Consider the following 18,634-nt stretch of genomic DNA (forward strand, 5'->3'; position numbering starts at 1 on the left):
TTACAGCTTAGAGAGGACAACATTGATTCAAGTTCACTCTATAGCACTAGGGAACAATTAAGAAATAGAGGGAAGGAAAAAAAAATCTGAACTTCAGTAAAAGGAGACTGGGGCTTTGAATGAATCACAGACCAAACTCTATGCCAGTGCTCTGCTGCAGCCTCTGCAGTGACTCTGCTTAGGTGCCACCAGTCCACTCCATGGAGCAAGCACCATCTCTTTCTTCTGAGCAGAGGAAGTAATTGAAAAGTTCCTTAACTGAATTAATTCATAACATTTTGAGAACAGACGTTTACACAGCAGTTAAATGTCTAGATGCCTATGAAAGATCTATATGTCACATACTCCTAAGATATCCCAGGAATATTTAAAGAAATATGAGTCAGATAGCATTATCTTTCACTTGCAAAGCTATTTCAGTCTCATCATAAACTTAATACTATGCTAACATGTAAATGTATATCAGTGGGCTTCCAAGATGGAAAAATATGTAATAACTCTTCCCATGGGACTTCTGTGAGACTTCAGGAAGAGTGCAAACAGTAAGAGTCAAGGCTTGCCCTAAACCTACAGGAATCAATGACAGTTGGGATTACATTTCAGAGTAATTTCATTACAACCCAGTGCTTTGTACCTCTCTTTCCAAGACAAAATCTATTTGTAATTCATTTTGCATGTATGAGCATAGATAACAAAATCACATACAGACTGATATTTCAAGCAGGAATATCTTCCTTGGAAAACAAATCATTGTTCTAAATCCAAAATTATTTTTAAACAAAAATGCAAATGATAAATTTTTTAAAAATATTTTTAAACTTCTGTTTCAAAGACAGTTAATAACCTGAAATGCCAATCAAACTGGCCTCTAAATTCCTAAGCATGCAATACCATGGGGATTTCCTTTAGTAGATTTTATTTTACAAAGCTAGTAACTTTGCCAGGCCTTCATGAGTCCATAGTACATCTTCCATGCTAGCTATCTCAGTTTAAGCACACATATTCACACACATGCACAATGTCCATAAAAACTGGCACTGAAAGAAAAATCACTATTTATAAGAAAAAAAATCACAGATGAATCCACTCTTAGCTACAATGAACTCTTATTCCTTGTAGAAACTCTACTAACTCAATACTCTGGAAAAGAATCTCAAAATCTGTGGAGGAGATAACGCCTTTTTTTTTTTTTTTTGCTAAGGTAAAACTTTTTCCATTCCTGAAAGCTAAACTCTCTGAGAAAGAAATGCAGTTTTCACAGTCTCTACAACTTAATTTCTTGAGGATTACACACCGGACATGCTCCAACTGAGGCTGAGAATAGGTTTCTCTGTAGTAGTCACAGCTTTCACTGCTCAGACCAAAGTTGAGTTCCTTCCACAGTTCCAGCAGGGAATTTTTCTACAGTCCTCTCCTTCAGACCATCTTCCCCTCTCCTGGCCCCAAACAAGTAAGGATGGCAGAAGGGACAAGGAAAAGCAATTTTGGAGATGAAGCCTGACAAGAAAGATAATTGCTGGAAAGGAAGTTTGATGCTGAACCAGTGGAAAATTTGCAACTGGGTAAAAGACTGGAAGTCTGAGCTGGAAGCAAAGCATGCAGGAAAAGGCTAGAAACCAGACAGGGACTAAAAGAGTAAGAAGGCAACAGGATATGTTAGGAGGATGGCTGGGGAGAACCGCTCAGGCAGACTGGGACTGGGGTCCAGTATGAGAGTCAAGGACCAGACAAAGTTGGAATCTTCTGAGTAGGAGGTGGTGCAAAAAAACCTTACCGCCTCTCATCTCTGACCCTCAAAATACAAGATTCACTATGGAAATGTACAGCTGGGAAACACTGAGGGAAATCACAGGACAACTTGGGAGGAAAAAATGATAACAGGAGCTGCTTAGGCCAATAACAGGGAAAATAGAAGTGGAAAATGACAACCAAAGAAACCAACTAAAGACAACATGGTATTGCCACATAAAAAATGGCAAGCAGTTGAGCACAGAAGGGCACTGACCGCACAAAGACATGAAGGGCACTCACATAAACAATATTCTGGTAAAAAAGGCCCATTTCCCCCATCCATCAACTTTTTCCCTAATTCAATATTTAAAACTACCACAGTGGTCTTAAAGGTAGTAAGCTTAAAAATACTGTAACTATTACACTGTTCTATAAAATTTTACAGACTCGGGTTTGGTAGGTGCTCCACAGATGAATAGGGCTGCAATGAAAGATTTAGGTGCAACGTAAGAGATGGAGCTAATTAAGCTCCTGAGCCAGATCCATTTCACAGATCATTCCCTGCATGACAAGCCCAAATCAATTCTGAGTTTAGGACCTGCAGAAGACCCAGAACTTTCCTTTAAGTCCCCTCAGTACCTTTTGCTCTTCAACCCAAAAAATTTTCAGTCTTTCAATTTCTTTGCTGTAGCAAACACGTGCAAAATCAACTGGACAAAACACTGCAAGCCTTGATATTAATAGTGTACATTGAATTCAGTGATGTCTTAATGCACTAATTTGCTTTATTACTTTAAAGAGGAAAGATAAGGTTTTCAACCCTCACTGTCTTACATAGATGAAAATATCAAACTATATGGAATAATCTGTTTAGAAATGTTAATTTGCTGCAAAACCCAAAAGATTAACAACTTTGTGGTACAAAACTATGCTACTCACCTGCTCACCACCCCTATGACCCATCTTCCATCAAGTGAATAATTCTAAGGTTGTGAAGTCAAGCAAAGTTTGAAGATGTCAAAAATAAGGTGTTCCAGTGACCTGATCTGCCCCATTGTGCATATACATTCATGATTAAGTCTTTAGGGAAAACAAGCTGCACTACACTGCCATGGGACCACTTGCTCCTTCAGTGCAGAGAACTGAATGCTGGAAAGGCAGGAAAAGAGGCATGAAAAAGAGCTGCTGTTGTCTCTGCCATCTCTGCACTGCTTTATTGTAAACTGCAAAAGGTGTGGGATGGACGAGGCTACAAGGACAGATTGTCCAATCTTGTGGTTAGATAAGATGAATAATGCCTTAAAGAACTGGACCTTACTTGCATGTCTTCTGGAGTTACTCTGTGATGTAAAGAAAGTCGTTTAACCCCAACTTTCAGCAATAAACATTTGTCTGAGCACCTGACTTGTGATTCAGTCTCATTTGTACTAAGAGTGAACACTCATGGGTGTAACTGGAAGTTGTGGTTGGGAAAGATTAACTGCACAGTATCCTAAAGCACTGAGACAATGCAGTCCTCCATGATTCAGTCTGCACCTTCCATAAAAATAGGGCTTTTTTGTGCTGTTCTCCCTGCCTCAACTTGTGCTTTATCTCCTAGAAAGTGGAGATTACACCAACATTTGTCTCACAAAGATGTTGTGAAACGTAATTACATCTTGTAGGCACTCAGATACTATCACAATGAGCACCCGAGGAAAAAAAATTAGCTAATTAAATCAAAATAGTTTGAAAAATGTGCTGAGAACAAGGCGTAGCTCTATAACTGAACAAAGAGGTGGAAAGAAAATACTGAATAGTGACTCACTGAGTTGACAAAGTCCATTCTGTGAACTGGCAAGGAAGCCTACAGAAATACAATCCTTAATAATGTACTTAATGACTATACCCAACAGAATGTGAAAATCTGGTTCAGGTTGTGCAGTTTGTGAGTTTTTGAACACTTGAGTATGTAACCTTTATTATCAAATAGGAACCTTCTATATTCAGTAACAGAGCTGGTATATGTATTTAATTCAAACATGTAGGAACAATCCTCTCATCACCATTTAATGAAACAGCTGTAGAGGAAGGAGGATGGAGAGCACATACTTTCAAAATTACAGTTCCACTGCAGAAAACTATTCTTCCTAAACCTCTCAGCTGTCTAAAATTCCAACTGACTCCAGCTTTCACTGTAAAAATTTAATGAACTAAGCTGAAAGCTTCTGTCAGGTCCACAGAAATAGATGTGCAAGTCCTATTATCAAAGGAAAAAGCAGCATCATTGAGAATTCTAAAAGGCTGCAGGCATCATTCGGTGCAGTGAGCCAGATCAGCTCGGTAAAACATTGGAACCAGTCAAATGCCATCCAAATCGACTGTTTACTATACTTCTTAATGTTGCCATCCACATTGAAATATGTTTTGATTAATTTGTCAAGCAAAGGGGTTTTTACTTTGAAAAATAAATGCAGAAGTGGTACCTGAAAGCAAAATTTATTCTTCGGTTCTGTAAATATGAAATGTTATTGCAATAAATTACAGTGTAAATGTGATATGAAAATATTCAAAATATTTAAATTATCAAAAACCCCACATTATTAAAAAATAGTTAATAGACTGTTACACAATCACAGGCTAATTGTAGCCTTCTCAAAAAGCAGTCATTTTCGGAAGCAGTTTGCAGAGATATAAGTGCTTATCCTTTTGTGTTTAAATGTAAATGGAAGGTACTCAGCTAAACCCATATGTGGTACTTTGAAAATATGCAGTTTGACATTCTCTTAAGCATTTCTTATTACTTCTGTCATTTTTTTAAGCAAAATAAAACTATTTCTGTATTGTTCAAAATCTCTGTTTCTAAAATGTGAAGACTTAGATCTGTAAAAAAAGCAAGCTGGCAGAAAGGGATTTATTAAGATTACATATCCTTCATATTAACATCTGTTTTAGCACATACTGGAAGTAAAAACACTTTTAATGTCCTGTTTGTGTTTGTTAATGGCCATCTTTGATTTCCCTGGATTATAGTAAAGAGTCCTTAAAATACAAGTAATCAATAAAACTTATGCTCACTGTCACAAGCAAGAAACACAACATATTCCTGTTCTAAATTATTTAAACAGGACTGCTTAAAATTTATGACATTACCCTGGGAAGAGGCACACAAAGGATGAGTCATATTTTTTAGAATTTTCATGTGTTATGCAGCAATGATTACTTGCAGAGTGGCTGACGAAATATTTGGAAAGGGAAAAAGTAATCTTTCCAAATCAAGTTACATAACTTTGATTTACATAAATGTAATCCATTCAGTAGTCCAAGCAGAAAAGTAATATTTATTGTCCAAACACAAAAACCTAAGCTTTAGTTGTAATTCTTACTAGGAAAGCAAAAGAGAATAGGGAAAATGAAGGAGGGAAGAAAAGAAATTCATCATTGTGGAGGTACAAGGTATTTACTGTGCTGCCTTTGCTGGGTCTGGATGTAAGAAAATTGAATACAACTTAAATTGCATAGACATTCCAATGCAAATTAATAAGATGATTCCATGTAGGAAGCCTTAAATTAGTGATGCCTTTAACAGAGCCTACTTTATGTCAACCCTGCCTATTTTTGGTCCTGAGCTGACCACTTATATAAGGAAACGCTAGAAGACATGGAGATATGGCAGCTTTCCATCAGCAGACCGGCTCTACTTGCTATTCCCAAAGGACTGCTTTGACCCTTGGTGTCTCTGGAAAGCCTCTGCAGCACATGCAGCTCCTCTTGTCAACTGCCCCTATGTGTATCTCATGTTTGGCCTGCGAACATACGTGCATGGGCACACTCATGAGAGAAGGATGAGATTTAGAAATTGATTAAATTTATCTCTATTTCCTCTGAAAACAAACTTTAGAGATGCCCACTAGATCTTCAGAGCTAAAGTAGCTGAAACTCTCCAAGTATATTTAAGTTCCACACTGCTGAAAAACATCTTTAGTGCCATCTCAGAAGTTTACTTAGGAACTGTGTATTTTCAAAACTCAAGTACAGCAAATTAGCATGTACAGTTACATAACAAAAAATATTCTGAAAGGAAATAATTTTATCTAGCAGAAATAATTATAAAAAACAGCGAAGGCTAAATTCCCTAAACGAACTTAGTCCAGTCCTTTTCTGCACACACACTATGCAGCACTCTGAATCACAGAGCTACAACCCATATTTTCCAGGCTACTGCTGGTCTTTTTGCAAAAGAGCTGGGCCATTACCTATCCAGCTGGACAGTTCAACAGCCCTGAAATCCTTACTGCCCCAAAAGATGGGCACATGGGCTTAAGATTCTTGTCATCTGCCACCCTCTGGATCTAAATGAAGTGGCTTCCTCACTGAGGCCGCTTGTCCCATTACTGGCAAAACTGCAGACACGTTTTCTTGCTTTCTATCAAGGTGTTCACAGCAAAGAACTTCCTGATCCACTCTCAAGAGTGCAATGTGCTCAGGCTGGACAGGCTTCCCCAAGAATCAGTTGTTATGGACTACATCCAGAGTGTAACAAACTTGTTCTGAAAATGACCACCTTCTGTGTTTGTTAATGATTAACAAATTAAGACAAACTTGAGTGAGGTTTTATAGGAATGACCAAAGACCAGCTTGATGCCAAGTTTCAAGTACTTTTTTCAAAAACACAGGGAAACTGTAACACTGCAAAGGAAAGATTATAAAAATTCAATATATGCTAAACAGAATATTCTCCCTGCAATTTGTTTCACAGGAAAAAGATGAGTCATCAACAAACACATACACAGAACACAGGCATTATAGCCTGAGAGGAGGTAACACAGCAAAAGTAGCTTGGCCAAATGGAGAGTTAATGCTACTAAGGTCATCTTGTCATGTACAACCTACTGCCAAAGCCTCCTTACAATGTGCAAAGCAATGCAAACATTACTTGGGTGAAACCTGCAGTGCTTACAAGTCAATTTTGTTTGGGGGTGGCTCAGAGCACAGCCCAAAACAAATGCCATATTGCAATAGAGAACACAGCAATAGCAATAGTAACATACTTGCTTTAATCCTGTATCTCTGTTAGGTACCACACACAAATGTTTGACTTCACAAAATTGTATTCTTAATAGTATGGACAAGTGACCTTACTTCTTTCACACGACATATTCAGTGATTAATAACAAATAAAACTTGATACTACTGCAAGTTTTTATCAGGCGCAATGCAGGACACAAACAATATTGTAGCATCTAACCACAGGCAGTCCAACATCCCTTCTCCCCACCCCCAAACTAGATAAACACTTTGTCTAATTGCTTCTGTTAAATGAAAGCTAAAAAAAAAAAAAAAAAAAAATTAAAATCAGGCATTTATAAACTGGTTTGCTTATTTCAAGCATGCAGAAAGTTCCAAACTTTGAAAATGCATATATTTTGAGAAAGTGTTAGCGATACAGACAAGCTCTTACAACAACATACAAAACAAGCAAATGGTGACACACAGAATACTGTAAACAAAATGACGAAGCCTTAGCCAAACTGGGTCCTGAAGTCAACCAAATATGTAGAGGCAATGTAAGCCAGTGGAATTATCTTTTCATGATATTTATGTCAAATTATGCTAATTATTGTGCCTAACTATAAATTAAAATCAAGAGCCAAAAGGGAATGGCCAGAAAACAATGACTTCTTTAAAAAAAATATATATAATTGCATACGGAAAATACAAAAAACTCAGTAGCATTTTCCAAGTCTGCAGTTTTGTTAAAGAGCAAATAAAAATCATAAATTACGTAGAGTAACTGCTGATAAAGTATTCAATTAAAATTATATTATACTCTTCTCGTGTGAGTAATACAGAGTCAAACAAGGTGTTATACTGAAGAGATATTTGGATGCATCAACAATCATTCTGCGTAATCACTACGATAAAACAGTGTGAAAATCCCACAGCATGGAAGAAAGGCAGAGGCAGTGGGAAATGCCAATGCCTACAGATGGCTGAGCTTTCCTTGGGTTCTCTGACCCTCATCCACCTCCCCACATACACAAATCAAAAGCAAGGTTTTCAACTATTTTTCCACTAGACAACTGTAGGTTTTATGAGGAAGAATTCACATTTTGTTAGTTAGCAATCAATGGAACTTCAGGAAACTGCATCTTTAGTATGGAGAAAAATTTTACTCAGACAAACTGGATGTCATTGAAGAGCAGGCTCACTACACACAGGTTGACACCAAGGCAAATACTTCTGGTTTTAGCAGAGATAAAACAGAGAAACAGAGGTCACAGAATGATTGAAATTTAGTCCTGTGTTATACAGACAGCTAACAGACATTATTTTAACTACTGTAAACCTTTTTTTTTTTTTTACTCTAAGACACAGGCACAGTAAGACTTCTCAATTTAAGACCTGGATATTGAAAACAGAACAATGGCCTTGTTAAGAATACACACTGAGAAGATATATTCAATGCATTTTAATACTAAAAGTGTTCTTTTTAGAGGCTTCTTTTTATTTTCATTGGGAAAATGGAAAACTAATCAACATCTTAGGAAAACAACATTTTATCACCTTCTTGAGTAACCATTTTAGTATTTTACTGAAGTTAAAATTGACTTAAATTTAGGAAGCATCCTAAAGCACTTTAAAAAAAGGCATAGGAAATTTTAAAAGACAGCTTAGCCAGGCAGCCTGGATAGCACGATTTCTTGTTTCTTCCTCACACTCAGAAACAACTATCATTTCATTATGAGGAACTTAATGGCTTTGACTATTGGAAATGCAGTGAGCACAAGTTTGCCCAAAGAAGACAATATGCAAGCTCAAGTTTATGCACTTTCATTGTATGGGGAGAAATAATCCCAAGTCAGAAAATGTGTAGACATATAAATGAAATAAATAAATTTAAGCTAGTTAAGTGGAAAATGTTAGAAAACAAGGGTATGACAAGTACAATTAGCTACAAGCAATCTCTCCCAGTCTTGGAGTATTCTCTCTTACCGTTTTTACCTGATAAGAATTCTCATCTAAGGCAAGCATTCCACAAGAATCAAAAGCTTACAGAGGGAAGCAGGAATTAAAAAAAGCAGGATAATTAGGTAGCAACGATGAAATTATAGACTGATTGTTAGCCAGTTACTTGGATAGATGAAATTACACAAGATGCTATCACAATTCTCACAGTTATCACAAGTACAGTTTTTTATTCTAATCCTAAACATAAATCCATTAGATGTCTGGAATTAAGTTACTCCTACAGCCTGTTTATTGCAGTTATCTTAGTAGAAGAACATGAACATATGGTAGAAATTTGTCCTTGCCTAAAATTACTCTGCTTGTACTCTGTACATTATAAACATGCAGACAGGGAATGGCACTGCCAGATGTAGCAAAGGGAGTAAGAGGATAAGAATGAGGGTGAAGGAGGAAAGGGCCTCCTACCATCCCTTTCATACACACTAGCACAGTATCATTTGCTGGAACAGTAAAAATTATAGCACTTCATGGTCCAGAAGGACCAGTCACAGCTGTGCTGCATGTACCCAATATTAGGAATACATGGAAAAAAACCAGGAACAAGCATGGAGAAGTGAGAGTCTGACTCTGAAAGATAACCTGATACTGTAAAGCAGATGTGGAGTGAGAAAGAAATGCAAATCCACCACCATATATGTATGATATATATAGTCAGCACCACACTGCACTGAGAGAGCAATACAATGGCACTGAAGGTTCAAGGAAACACTTCCCTAGTTAAAGGAAATAATCATCTCACTAGTAAAGAAAGGAATAAGCTCCATGGGGACTCAACAGATGACTCCCCTTTCCCAAGCTCCTCAAAAGTCAAAAGAAACAAAACTGAGAACACAGCAAATGAGATGCATAAGATCTCTGAACTAGAGGTGCTGCTTGCAGATAAGAAAGTCATCCACTAACAAGTGACACAAAGTCAGAATAACAAAACATGGAAGAACACCAACTATAACGGGACAGTATATTTTATTTCTTTATTCATTTTCATCCTTCCCCATCCAACATCAAGAACACAAGGCAGACTTTGCTCTACACAGAGTCCTATTTTTGCAACTACTTTGCCTGCCAGTTCAGAAAAGACTACAAGCTTTCCAAGACTGAAAATTTCTCTAGTTCTAGTCCTCGAAATAAAAATACCATGCTGGTAGAAACCCTGGAAGTCACCTCTTCATCTAGCATCAAACGAAAACATTCTAATGACCCCAGAGCATTTTGGTGGCCAGTGTTAAGAGTACCTGTAATTCAAAACCACTGCAAGACAATAAGCTGTAACGGAATTATTTTATAAACTAACAAAAACTTGTTTGTTTTAAGAAAATATTTCTTTAATATATAAGAAAAGAAACTAGAAATTAATTCCTTACCACTGGAAACCAGAATTCTGGTTTTCAACTGAAAGGATAAGATCACACATTTCCAAATTACAAGACAATGGCAGATAATTTAGTGCTGTTTCCCATTTCTGAGAAGCAGAACAAATAAAATCTGCATTTATTTATTAAAGCCAGGATTTTGATTCTTGTAAACTCAGAGAAGTGAGTATCTCCTTGAAGCGTTTCCAGCTACACAAAACCAGATCAATGTCCTTGAACTAAGAAACACAGCAGAAAGCCAAGGACTGTAGTGGAATAAAGGCCACTTATCCAGGCACCATCATTTTTAGTACACACAAAAATTCCCAAAACACTTACAGTACTCTCTTCTCAAAAAAACAATTAAAAAGTATTGAGGAACTCCACATTGTCAACACCTGTTTTCACTGTTCTACATTTTTCCTCAGTTTGTAAATAAAAGACTTGCTTTCTTTACTTTTCCTACCTGAAACCTGTTAAAGTTATCCTGGGCACTGACAGTCAAGATTATCATATCATAAAATTTAACTGTAATTCTTTAAGCTCCATTAGCTCCTCTACTACACTTACATGCTTCCAGTCTTCAGTTTTCAATAAGTACCTAGTCCTGTGGTACCTGATTTACTCTGAAGACCAACAAGGAGGTGTGAAGCTTACCTCGTTGAGAGTCTACTAATGCAGACCACTGCCCCACACTTGCATGCACAGGTTTGTGGGAGTGGAGAAAATCAAATTTGGGAAAACAGTGGTGACAGGAGTGAGGAAGAAATAGACTCTTCCTATTGCTTTTGTTCAATCTGTTGTTGGGGCCCTCTGACATGGGAGACACCGGAGGAATTACATTTCCATTGTTCTCTCTTTTTCCTTGATGCTGTCCTTCATTTCCTTTTCTTGCTGTAAAGGTTAGAGGAAGGGGAAAGCATTGTTACCGGGAATAAGGAGCCAGAGGTCTAAGGCAGTTGTGGATCCATTCACAACAGGCAGGAGACTAAGAGTTATGAAGAAATTAATCATCTGGGATTGATATTTTCCACATATTTTTCTTCCAGTCATGAACGCTGATCATAACTACAGAGTAAACAGCTGCTACCAGGACAGATAGAAGAATCAATTTTGTTTTCATTTGGGGCTTTTTATTTGAAACTAATTGAAAGATTGGAACAACAGCATCTATAAAAGGGACTCAGAATAACACAATCTTCTGTTGATTTCAAGTCACATGTTACACACAGGAACTATTTTATTTCAGTAGCTTATAGTGATATTGATCAAAGGCACCTGCAACTGTCTTGGTTGCACATGCACTGTAGTAATTATGCATGCAAATTAGCAAAGTAGATATCTATGTGGTTGATCACCAGTATAATTACTATAACTGAATACACAATTGTGATAACTGTACACACAAATTACACATGCATGCAGTTTTAAAAACCAAGTGTTGCATTCATTGTCTCTTATTTTGATAACATCCTATGGAAACACTTCTCCACTGGAAACAATTAAAAAGTATTAACTTTTAAAAAGATGTACATTTACTCAACTGTCTACTGAACATTAAAAAAATATAACAATCCAGTAATTTTGTTTTCCAAGCTGACATATCAGAAAAATGTCACTCCTGTCATAAGATTTACCAACTTGAAAAGAATAAAACATTTAAACATAGCCTCTTATTTCTCCTTTTATGCATTTCTTTACCTGCAACTTCATTAAGATATTAAAGGTGATTATTTGAAAAAATAATGCATATGACCAAAATTTATAACAAGAGCTGAGTTAAAATTCCATTAACTCATCACAACTCTAGAGATAAATGGAAATATTTTTAAAGTTTGGATTTTTATTAATCTAAACACTTAAACATGGATTTCATTATACTTTAGACCAGAAGAGTTGGTGCATTCAAACCCATAACAAAGTATTTTTCTAAGGTACTTAAACAACATATGCTGTCATGTCTTAAGCCCAGATTTTGATCCATCCATATTAACATAAGAAACAATTCTGCATTTATTATTAAGTATCTCAAAGAATGTGACAGAAGTAATAAAATATTTAGATACTGCTGTATTCTGGCAGATCACGGCGTAGTCGTATTGCCTTCAGCTTCTCTACTTTGATTTTTGTTCGCAATAGTTCTTCTTCCAGTTGCTGCTTTCTTTTCAAACCATCCCTTTTTTCTTGTACGTAAAGACCAATTTTTCTTTGGTTTTCTAATATTATTTGATGCTCCTCTTTCAGCATTTGTAACATCTGTGGGTCATAACCACACATTGGTCTAAAGCGTTCTCCAACCTCAAGCCTAAAAAACTCATCTCTTCTTGGTACAGGGGAAGGAGACATCATCACCCTCATATCAACTGAAGACACTGATGTTGAAGGAGACCTTTCCATAACATGCACCAGCTGGTGTTCTTCCTCTTGTTCTAAGTTCTCATTTTGCTGTGAGTCTATAATCAGAGAAGGAGGAGGTTTGACATCCTCTTCCAACTGCAAGTCCATCATGACTGTCGCAGGATGGTGATCCAGCATTGCCTGTGGTGAACTGGTACCAGCAATTGTTTCTTTATCGATACTAGCACTAGAACACACAAAATCATATTTAAATAATCCATTAAAAACTATTTTAAAAGGCATAGCTGTAAGTAACCAAAGCTTCATTTGAATACTACTCTGCTATCTATGCCCAGGACTCTACCTTCATTACCTGAACACCACTTGTGCCCCTTTCTTTCCACCACATACACATAGCCCTGTCTTACTCAGATTTTACTGCTCTAAAGGCAGTACAGCCAACAGAGAACTCGTCTGGTAGGCCCCTCTGACACTGAAGAAGCAAGAAGGGCTATTAGTGATAAATGAAAATATTTTTTAAAAAGCAGCACCAAGTCATGCAAGTAACAGAGGGGAAAGTTTATATAATATAAAAGGTTTTTTAAAAGGACATTAATTTAGATGGAGTGGACTATGGCAGAAACACTTCCATCTCTCACATGTTATTTGTCTCCCCATTTTAATGTGCTCCCTGTTTCTGATGCATGCACCCAAGTATTTGGGCTTTTTTTCTACGTAAAATAATCACTAAATAAAATTACACAAAGAGCCTTGGGAAAAGAAACCAGATCCTAGAAGACAACCCTTGCCAGTAGATTTGGGAACCAAGCTAATCCCTACTCCTTCTCTTTTGAATTGCTGGCTTTAATATTTCTTCTGAAGCTTCAAGACACAGAAATGTTTCCATTAAGAACAGCCTATAGCTCTGTGCATTTCTTTTTTAAAGAACAACACCCACTTGACTCATCTGTCTTTGTGTAAATCCCTGAGTCAGCAGCATCTCAAATCATGATTTGACATTGCACTGGCTTTGATGATAATAATGGCTCAAGCTGTTCCTGACACTTGTCTACCATCAGTTGTGTTTGAAACCCTACACTTCTGCACATCACTCCTTTATTCAGGTAATGCTTTTTTAAGCCACATCAGCTTCTCGATCTATTACTGTACAGATCTACAAAGAATACTTGCAGCATGACTGGGAAGGCAGTATAGAGTTACATGAGAACACGAATATATTAACTTGGGATTGACAGCCAAGCCACTGCACTCTCATGGACAGGACTGTCTAAAACAGAGCCTATATCTGGTGGTTGCAGATTCAAGACATTTTTGAACCCTTCAAAACCTGCTGCTAGCACTTAAAGGCAGTAAGTAGATCCATGATTAACATAACATTCACAGATGCTCCCCTATCCTGGAGAACCTGTCTTAAATTTGGGGGTGAGCAACGGAGTTTTTCTACACCTTAAAATGCCTTCCTAGCCCTACAAGCCACACACTGAGAAGCTATCTGATTATTAAATCACCATCCTGGTTAGTAAGAGATGTGGGTTCAAATTCCCAGAAGCAAAGAAGAAATGTAATTTATACATCCTGTTCTCACAAAAATGCACTAACTCCTTAATGAAAAGGTGGCATGATCATAACTCCTGGATCTCCCACAGTCTTCAAAACTCTTGGTTTAAAAGAAATAAGCAATCATAGTTGCAATTTCTGAAGGACCCTGACCTAGACTGCCATCCATTAACATGAAAATACATTTTCTATAATAAAAGCACGAAAGCTTCTCAGTACTCAGTTCGAAAAAGACTCATCAGGGTGAGAGAAATATATTTTCCAAAAATAAAGCCTGTCAACACACAAACTATTTAAACTAAAGATTCTTTAAAAACCACCGTCCATCTGAAGCAGGTATTGAAAACTGACCTTTCATTAATCTCCTGAAGAAAAAACCAAGATAATCTTAATTCAATTGACTGCTACCTGAGCTCCCTATAGAGTATCAATTATATCACCTTACTCCCGTCCACCTCATGCCACAGAGCTGAACTTTTTCCTATATGCTTCTTTCTCCTATTGTTTTAGTCCTCTCAGCATCGGAAGCATTATCCTGCACACAAATTTTCACTTGTTTTCCCCTGTGCTGAGTGTAATTCTGAGTTTCCCCCCTCTTCACAACCACAGCTTCTAATAAAGCTTCTCTCCTTCTTATTTGCTGGCTCCTGGCCAGCTTCTAGCCTGAGAAAAGTGGAAACAACCAGCAGGAGAAGCAGGTCACTCTGACAAAAGGAAATGGAGAGAGAGCAGAAAGAGAAAGTAAGAGAGGTTAAATAGAAGAAAGAAAGGTAAGATTTTGTGTAGCATAGACTAGAGCCTCCAAACAGTGAAAAAAAATCCAGCTCTTAATAGGGCAATCCACACAGAACTAGAAAAATTACCAGATCTTCAGGTAACTCTGATGAGGCTTGTTTTTTTTTTTTCCTTAGTCAGCCTCTTAAGAGGAAAACAATTAGACAGCAAAGGGAGAAAGAAGGAATTGAGAAACAAAAGAACTGCCTGTATGGTGGTTACTAATGTTGTTTCTGACAACTTGACTGAAAGAAGGACAAACAACAGTTACCACAATTGGGGCATGGTGTTTATAACCCTGCAGGCACCCATGATTCACCAGGTTTTGTTTAATCACAGCGAGCTAGAAATTGCTTAAAGGTGCGATTAAGAATTTGGGCTCATTATAAGTCGTATTTCCCTCCTCCAAAACCTAAGTCATATCCTGGTGAGCTAAAACCCAACATTGGGTTTATAAAACTGGGGTAAAATGCAATTCAGAGAACTATCAAATAATTATGTTTTTGGGCAGGGAAAAAAAAAATCTTTTAAATTATGTTCTTTTCCTTCAGCCCACAGTGTAGTGGTTGTTCCTAGGAACAACCATTTTGGGTAAGCAGTAATCAAGCCAGTGTTCCCAGACCCATAAAAAACTGCAGAAAATGTTTAAATTACAGGAGACAAACTATGGAGATCATTAGCTCTTAATCATTCACTAAAAGCGTCAGTGCTTTTTATAAGCCGATCTACAAACTAAAGTTCTCACACTATTTTTTTTCCCCCCTCCTTAGAAAAGTTGGTAGTCAAGACACTGCAACCTTTATTAGCGCAATTAAAAGCCTCATTTTGTTCCAGAGAATTCTTTGGAATGGTTCCTCCAGGGGCATTCACCAGGAGCAGCAGCACAGTCCAGTTGCTTTAGACTTCTTTACGCAACGGACCCACAACAGAATATTTTTAGAGCATCTGGCATGTTGGGATTTAGACAATTGTTACCATTCAGTTCAACCAGTGGCACCATGAATCCAATTCACCGAGTGTGCGCATGCCAGCTTTTCTTAGAGTGTTACGCTGCTGCACTCACTATCAGTATATCTGATTAAAATACGGAAAGTTCACTTCCCATTAATCTGCTTGGGAAAATAAGAAAAATCAGAGCTTTCTCAAGGTTGCTGGTGAGTTATTTGACTTCCCTCCCCCACTCCCTAGCTTAGTTTTTGTATCTGGAGGAACCAAAATCCGACCCAGGCATTTTTTGATCCCTCAAGGACCAATACAGAACCAGCAGAGTGTTGCAAGTCAGATATGAGGGGCATTAGCCAGCTGTGGGAGAAAGCCTGCACAGTGCCTGCCTGTATTATGTCTGGCTCAAATCTAGACAGTGTGTCTCACTTTACTGAGCAGTAAAAAAAAGAAACCTCGCAAAAAAAAAGAAAACTTCTAGTGCTGTACCTCTCAGTTTCTCTCTGTATTTAAACTACCTCACATAAGACACAGAACTGCTTGGAGTTTGGACTGCAATTAGCTTTGCTCCAGCTTCAGGGAACCACCGTCAATGCAAGTAAAGTATAATTTAAAAAAACATTTGCACTCACAAAGGCACTGCAGTATGGAGAATCAATCTTTTTTTCTTTAAAGGGTTGGGATTAGTTAAAACATAACATGCAAACACCAAAGTAAATGAGAGAAAAAAGGTGAATAAGGTTTCTTAGCTCTGTGAACTAACTTTATTAAAAATCCTATATAAACTGGTAACAGTTCCATATGTTGCAAAATGACTGCAGTATTACCTTAAATGGAGGAGAATAGCCATCACTTTGCCAGTGTTTGAATAATCTGCCTATTAAAAGGTAGGGGAGGGGTAGAGGTTGGAGCTACTATTTCTCTTTGATTCTCTCTTAACCCTCACTTTCCAGAGTATGACAAAGACTCTGAAACAAGCTCTGAAAGAGCTGAAAAAAATCAATGCAATGCTAAGTCAACATAAAGCTTCTCATAAAACAAAAGCAGTATTATTTTGTCATTGTTTCCCATTTCTGAATTTTCTCAGATAAACACTTCCTTTAGGTGCCTGAGCACAAGCAAAAGCGTTACAAAGTAGATAGGAGGCGCCATAATTTTCATTCAGCAACAAAATAAAAAGAATTGTCTCACCTTTGAACACCGCTCCTGTCTCTTAAACACACATTGGAAATCTGTGGAATCATCTCCACAACTTTCTTGGTTGGCTCGGAAAAGCTGCTTTTACAATCTGAGTGAGTCTCCTTTTGCTGCAATAGCTCCTGTTTGGCATATTCTTTGAGCCTCTTGTACAGCGTGCGCAGGCCCTGTGCAGTACGAGGAGGGCGATCTACTCCGATGGCATTGTAGTTATCAGCTATAATATCCCAGCATTTGTTTTTTTCCACTATTACAGAATGCTTATTGGTATGTTCCTCGAGAATTTTAACATACGGCTTCACGAGTTTTAGCAAATCGAGCTTTTCAGATAAGGTAAAATTAGAAGATCTGGCCTTTCCAACCATTGTTATCTTTGAATTAAGGAAGCCGTTCCTGGAGCCACCATGCAGTCCCTAGCTCTGCTCAGCTCTTTTTCACAAACAGAAAAAGATCAGGCTTAACTAGGCTAGTCTCATTTAGGCCCACGCCTACAAGGGAGGGTTTATTAAAATTCCTTCAGCTTAAGCTGACGCAGGTTCAGGAAATCTGCTTAAGCCAAGCCTGACCTACATAAGGCTTCAGACTGAAGAAGGCGAGAAGAAACAAGCAAAATACACTTTTGTATGAGGAGACCAGACATACGCAGGATTTAAAAACATAAAGGTTTAAAGATTAGCACATTACCCAGCTAAAAATTACCTAATTTAGCTGGAGTAACAAGCTCTGACACATCTCCCAGCTCCCTCACACAATCTCAAACTGAAACCCTGCTGGAGATGATTTTACGTGTAACGACGTCCCCCCCAAAAAGCAACAATTGCTTTGTGCGAGGCAGGGCGCGTTACGGGGAGCGGGAGGCGAGAGGCGGCGGCGCGTGTGGAGAGAGCCCCGGCAGAGCCCCCGGCGCCATTTGCATAGAGCTGGTCCTGCTGTCAGTCACTGCGGGGCGGCATCTCCCCCAGCCGGCTGGTTACGCTCGGGCTTCGCCGCAAAGCTCGGCTTCTCCCGCACTTGGCAGCCGGCGACAGCCACCGGCACGGGGGCTTCTTAAAGAGCCCGCTGCGCTCCCCGGCCGAGCTGCGGCACCGGCAGGAGCGGCACGAACGCCTCGGTGCGAGCGGGCCCCGAGCACCGCTGCGCCGGCCCTGAGGCGGCTCCCGGGCGAACCCCGGCATCGGCCCTCGGCCGGGGCTGCGAGGCGGCACCGCAAGGGCTGGGGCCGCCCGCAGTCGTGACAGATTTACCGAGTGCGTTACAGCGTGCGGATTGTGGGGTTTTAATAATATCCACTAGCAAATAACTGAATTTTATTATATTTATCCAGGCGTCTTTTCAAGATAAAAAAAAAAATAATCTGATTTTTATTAACAAGATGTGCCTCCATTTCTAATGTTTGTTCAACAACGTATCACCTTAAAGCAAGCCTTCACATAAAAACGCATGCAAGGCTTTAAATTTCAGTGGTCTGAACTAAAGCAACAGATCAGAGAAAGAGAAAACCAAGCAGATAGAAGGAAAGATGTTCTCAAGTACAAAAAGCAAAAACTAAGTTTGAAGAATGACGTATTCCACTGAAAGAGACCGGAGGGTGGAAACAAACACCACTTGAGATAGTGGCAACAGCTTCCTAAGCTTAACATGTCCAGCCTTGAAAACAAGGGAGCCTAGAAGCAGGAGGAAGGAAAGAGAAATAATTATAGCTTGAAATGTCCTAA

The 18,634-nt window shown here is 38.4% G+C and overlaps 2 protein-coding genes across 2 annotated transcripts in view; both read right to left on the reverse strand.

Annotated features, from left to right (window-relative positions):
• RAD54B (RAD54 homolog B) overlaps window positions 1-18,634 on the reverse strand; it is a 62,023-nt gene that overhangs the window by 26,865 nt on the left and 16,524 nt on the right. The gene's annotated exons all lie outside the window — the stretch shown is intronic.
• Window positions 11,185-17,815, reverse strand: FSBP (fibrinogen silencer binding protein). The gene is made up of 2 exons (XM_058833348.1): window positions 16,914-17,815; window positions 11,185-12,675 (listed from the first exon to the last, which is right to left on the reverse strand). The coding sequence occupies exons 1-2, from the start codon at window positions 17,282-17,284 to the stop codon at window positions 12,150-12,152; spliced, it is 897 nt and encodes a 298-aa protein (XP_058689331.1). The 5' UTR covers window positions 17,285-17,815; the 3' UTR covers window positions 11,185-12,149.

Source organism: Poecile atricapillus, chromosome 2, assembly GCF_030490865.1.
Source record: "Poecile atricapillus isolate bPoeAtr1 chromosome 2, bPoeAtr1.hap1, whole genome shotgun sequence".
NCBI lineage: Eukaryota > Metazoa > Chordata > Aves > Passeriformes > Paridae > Poecile > Poecile atricapillus.

Bases quoted from the DNA above. Each gene is read 5' to 3' on its own strand.
- FSBP (XM_058833348.1), bottom strand. From the start codon at position 17,284: ATGGTTGGAAAGGCCAGATCTTCTAATTTTACCTTATCTGAAAAGCTC. The intron at 12,676-16,913 runs GTGAGACAATTC...TGTGTGTTCTAG, and splicing joins GACAGGAGCGGTGTTCAAAG to TGCTAGTATCGATAAAGAAA.